Here is a 19186-nt window from a genome sequence, read left to right as displayed (position 1 = left end):
CCAAGTTAACTCAGATATGAGGGTTATTTGTTGAAGGAATTAAATTGCTGTCTGTTTTAATACCCAATTAAAATTAAACACTCTGTCAATTCATAAGGAATTGTAATTCCCTTATTCTATAATGATAGACAGAGCCCAGTCTTAAAATCAGACAGCAGAGTTTATTCAAGAGAGTACTGAGTACACATTTTACCACAGGTTATAAACGGAAAATGACGTCAGCGTTTTCTAATTGTTCCGTCTCTTCTTGACACTGGTAGAAAGGCTCTATAGTTCTCAAGCCTTCCCTCCTCGCCTTGAGCCAAGGTCAGCTAGTGTAGATAAGCATTCTAGTCAGTTTGGAGATATAGTTCATTCATTTGTACCAAGGAACAGACCGTCATTGTTCTAAACTCTTGACCACATTCACACACACATTATTTTCAGTACTGGGATCAAGAAAGAAAACTCATACTAATACAGAATAGTATTCTGATTAGTACATATACAGTAACATAATAGTATTCGGGTTAGTACATATACAGTAACACGCTAGTATTCTGATTAGTCAGTCCTGATTGAAATGTATACATAATTAGTCATCATTGATATATAAATATTTGTACATAAAGGAGTTTCCATCGCCATTTCTCACTAAAACGTTTATACTGGCACAAAAAGACCCAACCATGTCAGACAAACTAACATATCGTCTGTCAGCATTTATAAAAATATTCAGGCATAACCTGTTTCCGTCAGCCCGGTCATTACTTTTGAAATGGTTGGATCAATATCCACCTTCATGATGTGGATGAAGCCTGATTTGGAATGTCTGAGTAGTTCTATATGATGTCATAATTCACCCCTCTGATAATCAAGTGATATTTGGAATGTCTGAGTAGTTCTATCTGATGTCATAATACACCCCTCTGATAGTGATACATTTACTCCATTGTTTCCATGTCAGTTGGTTTCCCACTCTGATGATGTATATCTGACACAGGGGCTTTAAATGAATAGTATGGTGACATCTTAGTGGGGCTTGAAGTAAATAGGATTATTAATCATAAACTCCTATAGCAGCAATACAATGCAGCTTTGACATCAAGAAGAGAATGGGCTGATGGGTGGTGGTGCTACTCTATAGGTAAGGCTGTCCAATATGAATGTTCAATACACACAATAGGTTGGTTATGGAGGGTGATGTATCACAGTCAAAGTCCTGCAAAAAGAGCTAAGAGACTCATATTTGTGTAAACTATACATAGTTGTGTTCTGTGGTTGTCACTGAGTTGGCTGATAACCCATTTTATGGGGTCACTCCACAGTTAAGGCTGTACAGTGCCTATACAAAGTCTACACTTTGCTCCTTTCATATTTATTTTGATCCTGATAAACTCCCCAGTCACTGCCAGTGACAAGCATACCCATAACATGATGCTGCCACCACAATACTTAATGTGTGGTCTATCTCCAGGTCATCAGACTGTTAAATAGTCACCTCTAGCCGGCCTCCGCCCAGTATCATCCTATATAACTACTGCTGTACACACCTTTTATATTACTTTCCGGTTCTACCATTTCTATATTTCTAAATCCTTAAAATAAATTGTAGGGAAAATCAGTAGGTCACACAAATGACTATTTCTAAACAAAGATAATAGACAAGTAGAATGGGAGAGGTTTCTTATACTATCTTCACTTACTCTGTGCAGAGACTCCAGGGGTGGTGATGAAGGCTGTGGGAATGAAGATCAGACAGTGAAGAGACTTCAGGGGTGGTGATGAGGGCGGTAGGAATGAAGATCAGTCAGCAATACTGGTCCTGTGGTCAGGTGGGGGAGTGGTCGATCCAGCCAATGATTGTGAGGAAGCAATGTGGGGAACAGGCTCCTTTCTACTACCATTCTGGGGTCTGGATACATGCCAACAAAGACTGCAACTGCTTCAAACAATGAGAGTGGCTACCATTGACCATCACACTTTCTTTCATAACCAGGAAGCCCATGTTGAGCCAGCAGTGTTCCCACTATGGAAGAGGGAGCAGGATGCCTTCATCCAGTCTCTCAGAAAACCATGTTGAGCCATCAGTGTTCTCACTATGGAAGAGGGAGCAGGAAGACGTCATCCAGGGACAAGGACAAAGGTGCAGCACTGGTGTTAGTAGCTGATGACAGAAGTGACAGCCTGGACACACAGCAAAGTTTGACGCGATCAGTGTTGTTGAGCAGAGAATCAACCAGATTGATTCACAGTCAGTGTTGTTGAGCAGAGAATCAACCAGAGAATCAACCAGATTGATTCACAGTCAGTGTTGTTGAGCAGAGAATCAACCAGATTGATTCACAGTCCATGTTGTTGAGCAGAGAATCAACCAGAGAATCAACCAGATTGATTCACAGTCAGTGTTGTTGAGCAAAGAATCAACCAGATTGATTCACAGTCAGTGTTGTTGAGCAGAGAGAGAGATTAAAGTAGAGGCACGCAGCAAAGTGATTGATTGATGACCTGTGCATGTCCGAATATGTGCCCCCGCCCCGTCCCCCCTGTTCCAGTGGTCACGTGTTAGGGGGTGTGTGTTATTTCATAGCTATATGTCATCCTTTGAAGTAGTCCTGGTGATTGATGTCTAGGGGCCTGGTTGAACTGGGGGGGTTGTGTTTGAAGTTGTGGACAGGGTATGACCCCCCCACCCCCCAGTTTTATCGCCCTTATGTTTGTTATCTGATGAAGCAGGAATGTCCTGGGCTGTGGCATATGCCTTATAAATGTCCAGAACAAGCATTTTTTTAAATAAAGACCTGAATATTAAACATCTAAAATATGTCTACAAGGGCAATTATCGGAGTGCTTTGCAGCTCATGTCATGAATCCAACGACAAAAGCCTGGATGATGTTTTGCGTGAGGCTCCCGAATGTTTTAAAGGATTTTTGTGTACAAGCGAGGGTCATATGTCTTACATATTCAGCCCGGAGGAATCTACGGTCAAGATATTCACAGACAGCGTGTCCCAACCCTTTTATCGGGCAGAACCCGAGAGTTTTTCTCCAGCGCTAAGGATGAGAGAATGGCTTAAAATAAGACTAGCGCTGTGTCAAATGGAACGCGCCCTGAGTGCTTCAAGGTTGCCCGGATATGCGTTGGAAGAACAGGTCTGTGGCCGAAGTGATCTAATGGCCCTTCAATGGCGTATACCCCGGACTCCAGAGTGACGATTTTAGCATGTGAACAATTTGATAGTGCAAATGCTTCGAAAACGGTCAGTTCATATGTATCTTCCAAAGCATGCAAGGATGTACATTTTTTTCAAATAATGTTCAGTTTTAAATGGCGCGATTACCATATTTTCAGAACACTGATGAATAAGCTGGACAGTCTTTTCGAAAATCGGGAACAATTACGGCGATGGCCGCGGTTATCGTTGAGACATACCCAGGAACAACAAAGTCGAAGGCGGATCTTTCCCTGGATGGAAAGTGGACAGAGCTTCGACGGAGCGCGGAAAAGACTTTGCGATGGGGAATTGGAAACGGATAATGTTCAGGGCTAACAGGACACCTATATCTGGAAGAAATAGTAAAAAAAATGTTGAATTATAACGTGTGTTAAAATGTAGGTGTTAATTTTGAAAATGTATAGCCCCCATTTAACTAAGGGGAAGCGCTCTTTTCTCTCACGCTAGGGTCTGGCGCAGACAACTGTAAGATCTGAAAAACTTTCATAGGCTGTCATTGTAAATAAGAATTTGTTCTTTAACTGACTTGCCTAGATGAAAAAAAGTGAGAATGCTATTTTGTAGTGCAAGGCACTACAGAGGGCAGTGCGTACGGCCCAGTACATCACTAGGGCCAAGCTTCCTGCCACTCAGGACTTCTATAGCAGGCGGTGTCAGAGGGACTTTTTTTGTACTTTACAAGTATTTTTCTTAACTGCATTGTTGGTGAAGGGCTTGTAAGTAAGCATTTCACTAAGGTCTACACCGGTTGTATTCGGCACGTGAATAATAATATTTAATTTGATTTTCATACTTTTCTAATAAAACACTTTTCAACCCATATGATCTATTACATAATAAAAGTCTAACAAAACGTATACAAATATCATGTCATAGTGAATTCATGACATGTGAACGAACAAGCCTTTTCATACTTTATAATATGGCTATACAGTGGGGAGAACAAGTATTTGATAGCCTGCAAAATCGCCAGTGTTTCCTACTTACAAAGCATGTAGAGGTCTGTCATTTTTATCATAGATACACTTTTTTAAAATTTATTTATTTCACCTTTATTTAACCAGGTAGGCAAGTTGAGAACACCTTTATTTAACCAGGTAGGCAAGTTGAGAACAAGTTCTCATTTACAATTGTGACCTGGCCAAGATAAAGCAAAGCAGTTCGACACATACAAGGACAGAGTTACACCAGAGTAAAACAAACATACAGTCAATAATACAGTATAAACAAGTCTATATACGATGTGAGCAAATGAGGTGAGATAAGGGAGGTAAAGGCAAAAAAAGGGCCATGGTGGCAAAGTAAATACAATATAGCAAGTAAAACACTGGAATGGTAGATTTGCAGTGGAAGAATGTGCAAAGTAGAAATAAAAATAATGGGGTGCAAAAGAGCAAAATAAATAAAATAAATACAGTAGGGAAAGAGGTAGTTGTTTGGGCTTAAATTATAGGTGGGCTATGTACAGGTGCAGTAATCTGTGAGCTGCTCTGACAGTTGGTGCTTAAAGCTAGTGAGGGAGATAAGTGTTTCCAGTTTCAGAGATTTTTGTAGTTCGTTCCAGTCATTGGTAGCAGAGAACTGGAAGGAGAGGCAGCCAAAGAAAGAATTGGTTTTGGGGGTGACCAGAGAGATATACCTGCTGGAGGGCATGCTACAGGTGGGTGATGCTATGGTGACCAGCGAGCTGAGATAAGGGGGGACTTTACCTAGCAGGGTCTTGTAGATGACATGGAGCCAGTGGGTTTGGCGACGAGTATGAAGCGAGGGCCAGCCAACGAGAGCGTACAGGTCGCAATGGTGGGTAGTATATGGGGCTTTGGTGACAAAACAGATTGCACTGTGATAGACTGCATCCAATTAGTTGAGTAGGGTATTGGAGGCTATTTTGTAAATGACATCACCGAAGTCGAGGATTGGTAGGATGGTCAGTTTTACAAGGGTATGTTTGGCAGCATGAGTGAAGGATGCTTTGTTGCGAAATAGGAAGCCAATTCTAGATTTAACTCTGGATTGGAGATGTTTGATGTGGGTCTGGAAGGAGAGTTTACAGTCTAACCAGACACCTAGGTATTTGTAATTGTCCACGTATTCTAAGTCAGAGCCGTCCAGAGTAGTGATGTTGGACAGGCGGGCAGGTGCAGGCAGCGATCGGTTGAAGAGCATGCATTTAGTTTTACTTGTATTTAAGAGCAATTGGAGGCCACGGAAGGAGAGTTGTATGGCATTGAAGCTTGCCTGGAGGGTTGTTAACACAGTGTCCTAAGAAGGGCCAGAAGTATACAGAATGATGTTGTCTGCGTAGAGGTGGATCAGAGACTCACCAGCAGCAAGAGCGACATCATTGATGTATACAGAGAAGAGAGTCGGTCCAACAATTGAACCCTGTGGCACCCCCATAGAGACTGCCAGAGGTCCGGACAGCAGACCCTCCGATTTTACACATTGAACTCTATCAGAGAAGTAGTTGGTGAACCAGGCGAGGCAATCATTTGAGAAACCAAGGCTGTTGAGTCTGCCGATGAGGATGTGGTGATTTACAGAGTTGAAAGCCTTGGCCAGATCAATGAATACGGCTGCACAGTAATGTTTCTTATCGATGGCGGTTAAGATATCGTTTAGGATCTTGAGCGTGGCTGAGGTGCACCCATGACCAGCTCTGAAACAAGATTGCATAGCAGAGAAGGTATGGTGAGATTCGAAATGGTCGGTAATCTGTTGGTTGACTTTGCTTTCAAAGACCTTAGAAAGGCAAGGTAGGATGGATATAGGTCTGTAGCAGTTTGGGTCAAGAGTGTCCCCCCCTTTGAAGAGGGGGATGACCGCAGCTACTTTCCAATCTTTGGGAATGTCAGACGACACGAAAGAGAGGTTGAACAGGCTAGTAATAGGGGTGGCAACAATTTCGGCAGATAATTTTAGAAAGAAAGGGTCCAGATTGTCTAGCCCGGGTTGATTTGTAGGGGTCCAGATTTTGCCGCTCTGTCAGAACATCAGCTGACTGGATTTGGGAGAAAGAGAAATGGGGAAGGCTTGGGCGAGTTGCTGTGGGGGGTGCAGTGCTGTTGACCGGGGTAGGAGTAGCCAGGTGGAAAGCATGGCCAGCCATAGAAAAATGCTTATTGAAATTCTCAATTATGGTGGATTTATCAGTGGTGACAGTGTTTCCTATCTTCAGTGCAGTGGGCAGCAGGGAGGAGGTGTTCTTATTCTCCATGGACTTTACAGTGTCCCAGAACTTTTTTGAGTTAGTGTTGCAGAAAGCAAATTTCTGCTTGAAAAAGCTAACCTTGGCTTTTCTAACTGCCTGTGTATAATGGCTTCTAGCTTCCCTGAACAGCTGCATATCACGGGGGCTGTTCGATGCTAATGCAGAACGCCATAGGATGTTTTTGTGTTGGTTAAGGGCAGTCAGGTCTGGGGAGAACCAAGGGCTATATCTGTTCCTGGTTCTAAATTTCTTGAATGGGGCATGCTTATTTAAGATGGTTAGGAAGGCATTTAAAAAAAAATACCCAGGCATCCTCTACTGACGGGATGAGATCAATATCCTTCCAGGATACCCCGGCCAGGTCGATTAGAAAGGCCTGCTCGCTGAAGTGTTTCAGGGAGCGTTGGACAGTGATGAGTGGAGGTCGTTTGACCGCTGACCCATTACGGATGCAGGCAATGAGGCAGTGATCGCTGAGATCTTGGTTGATAACAGCAGAGGTGTATTTAGAGGGCAAGTTGGTTAGGATGATATCTATGAGGGTGCCCGTGTTTCCGGCTTTGGGGAGGTACCTGGTAGGTTCATTGATAATTTGTGTGAGATTGAGGGCATCAAGCTTAGATTGTAGGGTGGCTGGGGTGTTAAGCATGTTCCAGTTTAGGTCGCCTAGCAGCACGAGCTCTGAAGATAGATGGGGGGCAATCAGTTCACATATGGTGTCCAGAGCACAGCTGGGGGCAGAGGGTGGTCTATAGCAGGCTTCAACCATGAGAGACGGAATCTAAAACAAAAATCCAGAAAATCACATTGAATGATTTTTAAGTAATTAATTAGCATTTTATTGAGACCCAGAGTTACTTCTGCTGCAGAGGATAAGTTCATTAGAGTTACCAGCCTCAGAAATTGCTGCCCAAATAAATGCTTCACAGAGTTGAATGAACAGACACATCTCAATATCAACTGTTCAGAGGAGACTGTGTGAATCAGGCCTTCATGGTCGAATTGCTGCAAAGAAACCACTACTCAAGGACAGCAAAAAGAAGAAGAGACTAGCTTGGGCCAAGAAACACGAGCAAGCCTTCACATTGACCCTGTACTGGTAATCCTGTATATAGCCTTCACATTGACCCTGAACTGGTACCTCCTATATATAGCCTCCACATTGACTCTGTACTGGTACCTCCTGTATATAGCCTTCACATTGACCCTGTACTGGTACCTCCTGTATATAGCCTCCACATGGACTCTGTACTGTTATCCCCTGTGTATAGCCTCCACATTGACTCTGTACTGGTACCCCCTGTATATAGCCTCCACATTGACTCTGGACCGGTACACCCTGTATATAGCCTCCACATTGTCTCTGTACTGGTACCCCCTGTATATAGCCTCCACATTGACTCTGTACCGGTACCCCCTGTATACAGCCTCCACATTGACTCTGTACTGGTACCCCCTGTATACAGCCTCCACATTGACTCTGTACCGGTACCCCCTGTATACAGCCTCCACATTGACTCTGTACTGGTACATCCTGTATACAGCCTCCACATTGACTCTGTACCGGTACCTCCTGTATACATTCTTACCTCTTATTTTTCTTAACTACATTGTTGGTTAAGGGCTTGTCAGTAAGAATTTCACGGTAATGTCTACACCTGTTGTAGCTTTGTATTGTAGGTTTAAGGGAATAGTATGGTCACATCTAGATATAAAATTAACAGAGTAAATGTGTATAAACACACTTCCTATTCATGGAAGTATTTATGCATCATCTACATATTCATATTAAGCTTCTACGTCTGTGTACAGGAAAGTATTAGTTGTAAGACGTAAGAGAAATTATATCAGCTCATTGTTAAATTATTATGACGTTCTTTCCAATACAAAAAGTGTACTGTTTCCAAACTGCGTTACCCACTCCAGACAGCAGATGGCGATGGGCGTCTTTCAGGTGCTGCTTCTTCCGTGACGTATAATGGACTGGACGGACGCTTCTTCAGGAACAACAAGGCGGCTACTCTTTCAACCACCTCTTTAGCTTGCTAGACAACATAAAACTGAAAGATTGACGCTTTAGATCATCTTAATGTACATTATCTAATCTCAGTGTTTTAAACACAAATCTGTTGACGCATTAACTGGTTAACTGTAACCTAATTTGCAAACTTGTTATATATTGATACTGAGGTTAGCACTAGGCAAGTCGCTAATAATAGCTAACTAGCTAGCTAGCTACCATCCCTTACCATGAGCTCACTAAACTACTCATCCCCTGCTAAAGAAGAGGAGGTTTGCCGTTCGGAGAAAGAAGCTCTGGCGCTGAACATTGTCATGGAAGATGAAGAGGAGGATGTTACAGTGAAAGAAGAGAAAGAACCTTTTAGAATGAAAAAGGAGGAAGATGAGACTGTTATAGTGAAGGAAGAAGATGCTGTTATAGTGAAAGAAGAGAAAGAATATTTCAGAATGAAAAAGGAGGAAGAGGAGGCTGTTATAGTGAAAGAAGATAATGAACATTTTGGAGAGGAAGGGGATGCTATCTCAATAAAGGTGAAGGGGGAAGACGTTTTGGCAGTGAAAGAGGAAGAGACAGAATATCAGATTAACACCAGTGAGTACTGTCTTCAACAGGGTCACAAACTATGCCCGTTGTTGAACTAATGTGTGGTTTTAAAGGGGCATTCTACTGAAGTTCTACACTTGAATATGTTGTTCAGTACTGTAGGAATTGTTAAAGGATCAATCTGCCATTGGTTCATATATTTTAGGGACTTTTCAATTAGATGTATTGAATTCTCCATGTTGTCTATATTGAAGTTCCCCTCATCTAGTATAACAGGCTTTTAAAATTCAATATTGAAACAAAATCTCTACTTAAAATATCAAAGTGACGGAAAAGGCCATTTAGTGGAACGACCCTTTTACATTTGCATCACAAACAATATTTTATAGGACCTTTGTAGACATAGTCATGCCTCTTGTAAGACTCTGATTGTAATAGAAGATCATAAGTTTACCATCTGTTTGATGTTCTCATTCACACAGGAGAGAGACATGACTATCGTGGATCCTCTGGGAAGCCTCAACAACATCCTGATGCTGGCAAGGCTGAGAAGAGTCTCTCCAGATCAGAACACCAGATGGTACAGATTGGTCTGGACTAGCAAACAGCTTGGTCTGGTCTAGCATACAGCTTGGTCTGGTCTAGCATACAGCTTGGTCTGGTCTAGCATACAGCTTTCTCTATCGGGCTCTGGGCTGGGTTTCTGTAAATCACTTTATGACAACAGTGGCATCAGCATCCATAATGATATGTGTCTGTGTCCCCTCTTTGTGGTTACCAGGACAACGCTAGCCCTTCCTCCCTCCTGGAGTCCCCGTGTCATGCCTTTCCCGGTAGCGCCTTACTGCTGGGTATAAAGAGGTTGTCTGTGCTGCTGGTGGACTGCAGGAAAACAACGGGGCTGAGTGGAACTGTGAGAGGAGGAGAAGAGAAGAAAGGATCAGATTTGACACATCAAAGTAAGTGCTGTAGTTCAGTTTGAACAAATACAATAGATCTGCCCACCGGTATCTGTTACCAGGACAACCAGCAGAGTTATGTTACTTGACAGGAAGATAGACTGGTATCTGTTACCAGGACAACCAATGATTCCATACATTGAAACTAGTCCATTGGAGTTTTCCTTCTACCCCTCTCTCTCCCTGTAGTGCTGTACTGAAACAGCTGCTCCCCCTCTCTCTCCCTGTAGTGCTGTACTGAAACAGCTGCTCCCCCTCTCTCTCCCTGTAGTGCTGTACTGAAACAGCTGCTCTCCCTCTCTCTCCCTGTAGTGCTGTACTGAAACAGCTGCTCTCCCCCTCTCTCTCCCTGTAGTGCTGTACTGAAACAGCTGCTCTCCCTCTCTCTCCCTGTAGTGTTGTACTGAATTAGCTGCTCCCCCTCTCTCTCCCTGTAGTGCTGTACTGAAACAGCTGCTCCCCCTCTTTCTCCCTGTAGTGCTGTACTGAAACAGCTGCTCTCTCCCTGTAGTGCTGTACTGAAACAGCTGCTCTCTCCCTGTAGTGCTGTACTGAAACAGCTGCTCTCTCCCTGTAGTGCTGTACTGAAACAGCTGCTCTCTCCCTGTAGTGCTGTACTGAAACAGCTGCTCTCTCCCTGTAGTGCTGTACTGAAACAGCTCTCTCTCCCTGTAGTGCTGTACTGAAACAGCTGCTCTCTCCCTGTAGTGCTGTACTGAAACAGCTGCTCTCTCCCTGTAGTGCTGTACTGAAACAGCTGCTCTCTCCCTGTAGTGCTGTACTGAAACAGCTGCTCTCTCCCTGTAGTGCTGTACTGAAACAGCTGCTCTCTCCCTGTAGTGCTGTACTGAAACAGCTGCTCTCTCCCTGTAGTGCTGTACTGAAACAGCTGCTCTCTCCCTGTAGTGCTGTACTGAAACAGCTGGTCTCTCCCTGTAGTGCTGTACTGAAACAGCTGCTCTCTCCCTGTAGTGCTGTACTGAAACAGCTGCTCTCTCCCTGTAGTGCTGTACTGAAACAGCTGCTCTCTCCCTGTAGTGCTGTACTGAAACAGCTGCTCTCTCCCTGTAGTGCTGTACTGAAACAGCTGCTCTCTCCCTGTAGTGCTGTACTGAAACAGCTGCTCTCTCCCTGTAGTGCTGTACTGAAACAGCTGCTCTCTCCCTGTAGTGCTGTACTGAAACAGCTGCTCTCTCCCTGTAGTGCTGTACTGAAACAGCTGCTCTCTCCCTGTAGTGCTGTACTGAAACAGCTGCTCTCTCCCTGTAGTGCTGTACTGAAACAGCTGCTCTCTCCCTGTAGTGCTGTACTGAAACAGCTGCTCTCTCCCTGTAGTGCTGTACTGAAACAGCTGCTCTCCCTCTCTCTCTCCCTGTAGTGCTGTACTGAAACAGCTGCTCTCTCCCTGTAGTGCTGTACTGAAACAGCTGCTCTCCCTCTCTCTCTCCCTGTAGTGCTGTACTGAAACAGCTGCTCTCTCCCTGTAGTGCTGTACTGAAACAGCTGCTCTCCCTCTCTCTCTCCCTGTAGTGCTGTACTGAAACAGCTGCTCTCCCTCTCTCTCTCCCTGTAGTGCTGTACTGAAACAGCTGCTCTCTCCCTGTAGTGCTGTAGTGAAACAGCTGCTCTCTCCCTGTAGTGCTGTACTGAAACAGCTGCTCTCTCCCTGTAGTGCTGTACTGAAACAGCTGCTCTCTCCCTGTAGTGCTGTACTGAAACAGCTGCTCTCTCCCTGTAGTGCTGTACTGAAACAGCTGCTCTCTCCCTGTAGTGCTATACTGAAACAGCTGCTCTCTCCCTGTAGTGCTGTACTGAAACAGCTGCTCTCTCCCTGTAGTGCTGTACTGAAACAGCTGCTCTCTCCCTGTAGTGCTGTACTGAAACAGCTGCTCTCTCCCTGTAGTGCTGTACTGAAACAGCTGCTCTCTCCCTGTAGTGCTGTACTGAAACAGCTGCTCTCTCCCTGTAGTGCTGTACTGAAACAGCTGCTCTCTCCCTGTAGTGTCACGTGACTTGTGGCTTGTTTCTGGATGCGGCCGTCCCTTTGCTACTTTGCCAGTTAATGAATTATTCAGAAATCCGCAGTGTGTTTGTTCTTTTATTAAAGCTATAGGCCTTTGGCTTTGAATTGTTTGATTATCTGAGAGAAAAAACACTTTTCAACCCATGTGATCGATTACATAATAAAACACTATTGGCTGTGGAGATCCTCCTGTGGAGGTCCTGGGCGGTTATTCGTGGTCTGTGTTTGTGAGGCCAGTTTGGACATACTGCCAAATTCTCTAAAACGACGTTGGAGGCAGCTTAGCGTAGAGGAATGTACAGTACCAGTCAAAAGTGTGGGGACACCGACTCATTCCAGGGTTTATCTTTATTTTTACTATGTTCTACATTGTAGAATAATAGTGAAGACATCAACTACGAAATAACACATCATGTAGTAACCAAAAAGTGTTAAACAAATCAAAATATACAGTATATCACAAAAGTGAGGGAAAGGGAGTACACCCCTCACATTTTTGTAAATATTTGAGTATATATTTTCATGTGACAACACTGAAGAAATGACACTTTGCAACAATGTAAATTAGTGAGTGTACAGCTTGTATAACAGTGTAAATCTGCTGTCCCCTCAAAATAACTCCACACACAGACATTAATGTCTAAACCGCTGGCAACAAAATTGAGTAAAATTGTATATTTAAGATTCTTCAAAGTAGCCACCCTTTGCCTTGATGATGACAGCTTTGCACACTCTAGGCATTCTCTCAACCAGCTTCATGAGGTAGTCACCTGGAATGCATTTCAATTAACATGTGTGCCTTGTTAAGTTAATTTGTGGAATTTATTTAGTTCTTAATTGGAGTTGGCGTTGGAGCCACTCAGTTGTGTTGTGATGAGGTAGGGGGGGTATACAGTGTTGTGATGAGGTAGGGGTGGTATACAGTGTTGTGATGAGGTAGGGGTGGTATACAGTGTTGTGATGAGGTAGGGGGGGTATATAGTGTTGTGATGAGGTAGGGGGGGTATACAGGTAGGGGGGGTATACAGTGTTGTGATGAGGTGGGGGGGTATACAGTGTTGTGATGAGGTAGGGGTGGTATACAGAAGACAGCCCTATTTGGTAATAGACCAAGTCCATATTATGGCAACAACAGCTCAAATAAGCAAAGTGAAATGACAGTCCATTACTTTAAGGTCAGTCAATCAGGAAAATGTTTCTTCAAGTGCAGTCGCAAAAACGATCAAGTGCTATGATGAAACTGGCTCTCATGAGGACTGCCACAGGAAAGGAAGACCCAGAGTTACCTCTGCTGCAGAGGATAAGTTCATTAGAGTTACCAGCCTCAGAAATTGCAGCCTAAACACATGCTTCACAGAGTTCAAGTAACAGACACATCTCAACGTCAACTGTTCAGAGGAGACTGTGTGAATCAGGCCTTCATGGTTGAATTGCTGCAAAGAAAACCCTACTAAAGGACACCAATAAGAAGAAGAGACTTGCTTGGGCCAAGAAACATGAGCAATGGACATTAGACCGGTGGATATCTGTCCTTTGGTCTGATGAATCCGAATTTGAGATTTTTGGTTCCAAGTGTCTTTGTGACATCATGTCTTTGTGAGACGCGGAGTAGATGAACAGATGATCTCCACATGTGTGGTTCCCACCGTGAAGCATGGAGGAGGAGGTGTGATGGTGTGTAGGTGTGGGTGCTTTGCTGTTGACTATATCAGTGATTTTATTTTGAATTCAAGGCACACTTAACCAGCATGGCTACCACAGCATTCTGCAGCGATATGCCATCCCATCTAGTTTGGGCTTAGTTGGACTGTCATTTGCTTTTCAACAGGACAATGACCCGACACACCTCCAGGTAGTGTAAGGGCTATTTTACCAAGGAGAGTGCTGCATTAGATGACCTGGCCTCCACAACCCCCTAACCTCAACCAAATCGAGATGGTTTGGGATTAGTTGGACCGCAGGGTGAAGGAAAAGCAGCCAACAAGTTTTCAGCATATGTGGGAACTCCTACAAGACTGTTGGAAAGGGATTCCAGGTGAAACTGGTTGAGAGAAAGCAAGGGTGTGGGAACTCCTTTGTTTAACACTTCTTTTGGTTACTACATGATTCCATATTGTTTTTTCCTAGTTTTGATGTCTTCACTATTATTCCACAATGTAAAAAAATAATGAAAAACCCTTGAATGAGTAGGTGAGTCCAAACTTTTGACTGGTACTGTACATTCAATTCCCTGACAACAGCTCCAGTGGACATTCCTGCAGTCAGCATGCCAATTGCCCGCTCCCTCAGAGATCTGTGGCATTGTTGTGTGAACAAACTGCACATTTTCGAGTAGCCTTTTATTATCCCCAACACAAGGTGCACCTGAGTAATGAAAATGTTTTTTAATCAGCTTCTTGATATGTCAGGTGGATGGATTATCTTGGCAAAGGATAAATGTTCACTACCAGGGACAGAAGCAACATTGTGCAACAAAATTCTGCAATCTTTTATTTCAGCTCATGAAACATGGGACCAACACTTTACATGTTGCGTTTATATTTTTTGTTCAGTGTAGTTTCTATCAGTTTTAGGAACATATGATGTCATAGCGAATTCATAACATGTGAATGAACAAGCCTTTTCATATTTTGTAATGTGGCTATATAGTTTTAGGAACATCTCCCCAAAATATTTCACCAGACTTTTTACTCTACCCGAAAAGTCATAACATCAGCGATTAGTCAAAATGTAGAAAATGTATGTAACATCCCAAGAAACCCTTTCCACAACGGGGAGATGTTACTGATGTGCTTTGTGTCTTTGGCGTGAAAACAAGCTTTGGACTTCCACACAAAATTACTTTATTTTATGTTTAAGGAAGTGTGTACGTCACATTCTGTATCATACAGCTATGAAAGTTATATATTTAGAACCACCTGCTCGATTGGAATCCAGCGACGTCTGTGTCTTCAGTGTCCGAGAACTGTTTAATTTTTTTGTGTTCTGATTTCTAAAACAGAAAGAATAATAAGTAATGTAAACATAGCAGTAATTACCAGGAAGCTCTACAACATCATTTGTTTTAAAATCACACCAAGATTAAAACTGGCCCCAGGTTATTGAGGGATCTCAATAGGATTTACCCTTTATCATGTGGAGGTTTCATTCATGTCTCTATTTAAATAAACACTCTGTCTTTGGCAGGAGAAAGACCAGACTCAGAGGAACCAGAGCCAGGGACGTCCAAACCAGCAAGACGACACCAGTGCTCCCAGTGTGAAAAGAGTTTTAACCACATACGTAACCTGACAACACATAAGAGAATACACACAGGGGAGAAGCCTTACCACTGCTCCCAGTGTGGAACGGGTTGTAACCGGTTAAGGGACCTGAAACAACACGAGAGAATACACACAGGGGAGAAGCCTTACCACTGCTCCCGGTGTGGAAAGAGTTTTACCCAGTTATGTAACCTGAAAACACATGAGCGTATACACACAGGGGAGAAGCGTTACCACTGCTCCCAGTGTGGAAAGAGTTATACAACATTTGGGAGCCTGAAAATACATGAGAGAATACATACAGGAGAAAAGCTGTACCACTGCTCCCAGTGTGGAAAGAGTTTTAACCAGAAAGGATACCTGAAACAACATGCGAGAATACACACAGGGGAGAAGCCTTACCACTGCTCCCAGTGTGGAAAGAGTTTTAACCAGAAAGCCCACCTGAACCAACATGAGAGAATACACACAGGGGAGAAGCCTCACCACGGCTCCCAGTTTGAAAAGGGTTTTAACAAGTTAAGGGACCTGAAACGACATGAGAGAATACAGACTGGGGAGAAGCCTCACCACTGCTCCCAGTGTGGAAAGAGTTTTACAATGTTGGGGAGCCTGAAAATACATGAGCGGATGCATACAGGAGAAAAGCCGTACCACTGCTCCCAGTGTGGAAAGAGTTTTACAACGTTAGGCAGCCTGAAAATACATGAGAGAATGCATACAGGAGAAAAGCCGTACCACTGCTCCCATTGTGGAAAGAGTTTTACCCACTTAAGTAACCTGAAAACACACGATAGAATACACACAGGGGAGAAGCCCTACAACTGCTCCCAGTGTAGAAAGAGTTTTACCCACTTGTGTAACCTGAAAACTCATGAACGAATACACACAGGGGAGAAGCCTTACCACTGCTCCCATTGTGAAAAGAGTTTTACAGAGTTAGGTAACATGAGAAAACATGAGATAAAACACAGAGGAGATCAAGATGTTGGCTTCTGAACAGTATGACATCGGGAAGATGAAGGCTTCTGAACAGTGGGACAGATAAAGGTCCAATACATGGTGGGTCAGTAGTCCCCAGAGACTCTGAATGTGTCTTGACTTTCCAGTGTTTTCCGTACTCCGTATATCATATTTTGTATATCGTACTCTGTCCTCAATTTGAGAGAAAAAATCCAATTAGAGCAGTTTTTCCTCAACTCGGTCCTTGGGGGATGATCAGCTTTACTATTGATCATAGATTGTAGATTCCATCAATGTAATTGTCTGCATAATTTCCAATTACCCATATATTTTGGGGGGTAAATGTACATATATACTGTTATCTCAGAATGATGTTGGGGATAATTAGGTAGTAAACTCCACCAGAAATACATTAACATGTATGACTTTACGTTAAACAATCATTTTCACTCATGACTACTGGTTTCAATTGACATTTTCATCAAACTAACAAGCAAATATTTTATGAATTTATTGTTACAAATCAACTTGCAAGGTTTCTAGCTAACTAGCCTGCTAACGTTAGCCTTACCAGCCTGCTAACGTTAGCCTTACCAGCCTGCTAACGTTAGCCTTACCAGCCTGCAAACGTTAGCCTTACCAACCTAACGTTAGCCTTACCAGCCTGCTAACGTTAGCCTTACCAACCTGCTAACGTTAGCCTTACCAGCCTGCTACTGTTCAAAACTTTTAGAACACCTAATTTTTTCATGTACTCTGAAATTAAAGCATCAAACAAATAAACAATTGGCGACAAAATGAATAAATAATGGAATCTTTTTATTTATCTAAATGTAATCAACATTTTTTGACTCAGAGCCGCACATCAGGGTATAATCACCCTCTAGGAGCTCCAAGCTGTCTTCATCAGGGTATAATCACACTCTAGGAGCTCCAAGCTGTCTTCATCAGGGTATAATCACACTCTAGGAGCTCCAAGCTGTCTTCATCAGGGTATAATCACACTCTAGGAGCTACAAGCTGTCTTCATCAGGGTATAATCACCCTCTAGGAGCTCCAAGCTGTCTTCATCAGGGTATAATCACACTCTAGGAGCTCCAAGCTGTCTTCATCAGGGTATAATCACCCTCTAGGAGCTCCAAGCTGTCTTCATCAGGGTATAATCACAAACACTGCGGGATGCCTCCAAGACAGGCCACTCGATTTCGTCTCTGTGTTATATTGGCATCGAACATGTCACCCTCCCTAGGAGAGGGGGTGACCTTGATAATTTATTGTTAATACGAGAGGCTGCCTGGATCTTTAACTTAAAGACCCTTGCTCCCTTTCTGTCTCAACGTAGACTTTGATCTGAAGCCATTCTTGTGATTATTGTGACTTTGCCATTGTAATTGTTTGTAAGCTTGTGTAGTCAAATTAATCTATGATCGTATGCTATCCATTTGTTGTTTGTATGCTGTTCTTTGTGTGACATTTTAATATTTGATAATTAACCAATGATATTAGGCCACTCTTGGCCATGATTACAGACACCTGTGTCTTTTGACATGACATAAACGAGTCATCCCGCAGTGTTTGTGATTATACCCTGATGAAGACAGCTTGGCTGTTGGTAATTACATTTTCGCATCTGAGCTCCTAGAGTGTGCGGCTCTCTTGAGTTTTCAAGTTTTCTACTCCGCTAGCCAGCACCTCGCCTCAATAGGTGTGCGTTTCTTTTTCTTCTAGAACCTTTTGCAGACATAACAGCCGAACAAACTCGTGGCATTCTTTCTACAATGGAAATAAAATTATTGTTTGGAATGTTCTTCCCAACATTGTTACAGAAATTCTCACAAATGTGTTGCACTGGTTTCTTTGCTTTCGCCCTTTGGCACAGTTGATCCCAAACCAGCACCATGAGGTTTAAGGCTGGAGAGACTGTGCTGGCCACTCCATGATTTGAAGACTACCGTCTTGTTCTTTTCTTCTAAGGTAGTTCTGACATCGCCTGGAGGTATGTTTTGGGTCATTATCTTGCTGTAGTATATATATATATATACACACAGTTGAAGTTGGAAGTTTACATACACTTAGGTTGGAGTCATTAAAACTTGTTTTTCAATCACTCCACAAATGTCTTGTTAACAAACTATAGTTTTGGCAAGTCGGTTAGGACATCTACTTTGTGCATGACACAAGTCATTTTTTCCAACAATTGTTTACAGACAGATTATTTCACTTATAATTCACTGTATCACAATTCCAGTGGGTCAGAAGTTTACATACACTAAGTTGACTGTGCAAAATTCCAGAAAATGATGACATGGCTTTAGATGCTTCTGATAGGCTAATTTACATAATTTAAGTCAATTGGAGGTGTGGATGTATTTCAAGGCCTACCTTCAAACTCAGTGCCTCTTTGCTTGACATCATGGGAAAATCAAAAGAAATCAGCCAAGACCTCAGAAAACAAATGTAGACATCCACAAGTCTGATTCATCCTTGGGAGCGATTTCCAAATGCCTGAAGGTACCATGTTCATCTGTACAAACAATAGTACGCAAGTATAAACACCATGGGACCACGCAGCCGTCATACTGCTCAGAAAAGAGACCCGTCTCCTAGAGATGAACGTACTTTGGTGCGAAAAGTGCAAATCAATCCCAGAACAACAGCAAAGGACATTGTGAAGATGCTGGAGGAAACAGGTACAAAAGTATCTATATCCAGAGATATTCGTATCCAGAGAGACTTACAGCAGTGAGTGCATATGTTTTCGTACAGGTCCCCCATGGGAATCAAACCCTCAACACTGGCATTGCAAGCGATGTGCTACTACCAACTGAGCCACACTGGACCGTGTTAACGGATGTGTCTGTTTTATGTTTTTTTTTTCTTCATGAGCTTCCTCCAATTGATTTTCAAACCAATTTGGAGGGATGTGTTTGAGCTTGTCAACTTTTTTTTCTTGCTGGAGAGCAGGTTCATCTGCATAAACCAGGTC

The 19186-nt window shown here is 43.1% G+C and overlaps 1 protein-coding gene across 2 annotated transcripts in view; it reads left to right on the top strand.

The window, feature by feature from the left end:
• The window catches only part of LOC110511216 (uncharacterized), a 101349-nt gene extending 84343 nt beyond the window's left edge, over positions 1-17006 (top strand). The window contains exons 2-5 of one of the 2 annotated variants that reach the window (XM_090194876.1): positions 8776-9040; positions 9475-9572; positions 9774-9951; positions 15161-17006. In XM_090194876.1, the coding sequence (XP_090051002.1) occupies positions 8776-9040; positions 9475-9572; positions 9774-9951; positions 15161-16236 (1617 nt within the window). In that variant the 3' untranslated portion in view covers positions 16237-17006. Of the gene's footprint in view, positions 1-8396; positions 9041-9474; positions 9573-9773; positions 9952-15160 lie in introns of those variants that run through there. The other variant, XM_036947930.2, reaches the window with a different exon arrangement.
• Positions 17007-19186: the final 2180 nt, after the last annotated feature.

Source organism: Oncorhynchus mykiss, chromosome 13 (assembly GCF_057628025.1).
Source record: "Oncorhynchus mykiss isolate SJ-2025 chromosome 13, ASM5762802v1, whole genome shotgun sequence".
Classification (NCBI taxonomy): Eukaryota; Metazoa; Chordata; class Actinopteri; order Salmoniformes; family Salmonidae; genus Oncorhynchus; species Oncorhynchus mykiss.
The sequence above is the reverse complement of the archived record's forward strand: the minus strand, read 5'-3'. Positions and strand labels throughout refer to the sequence as shown.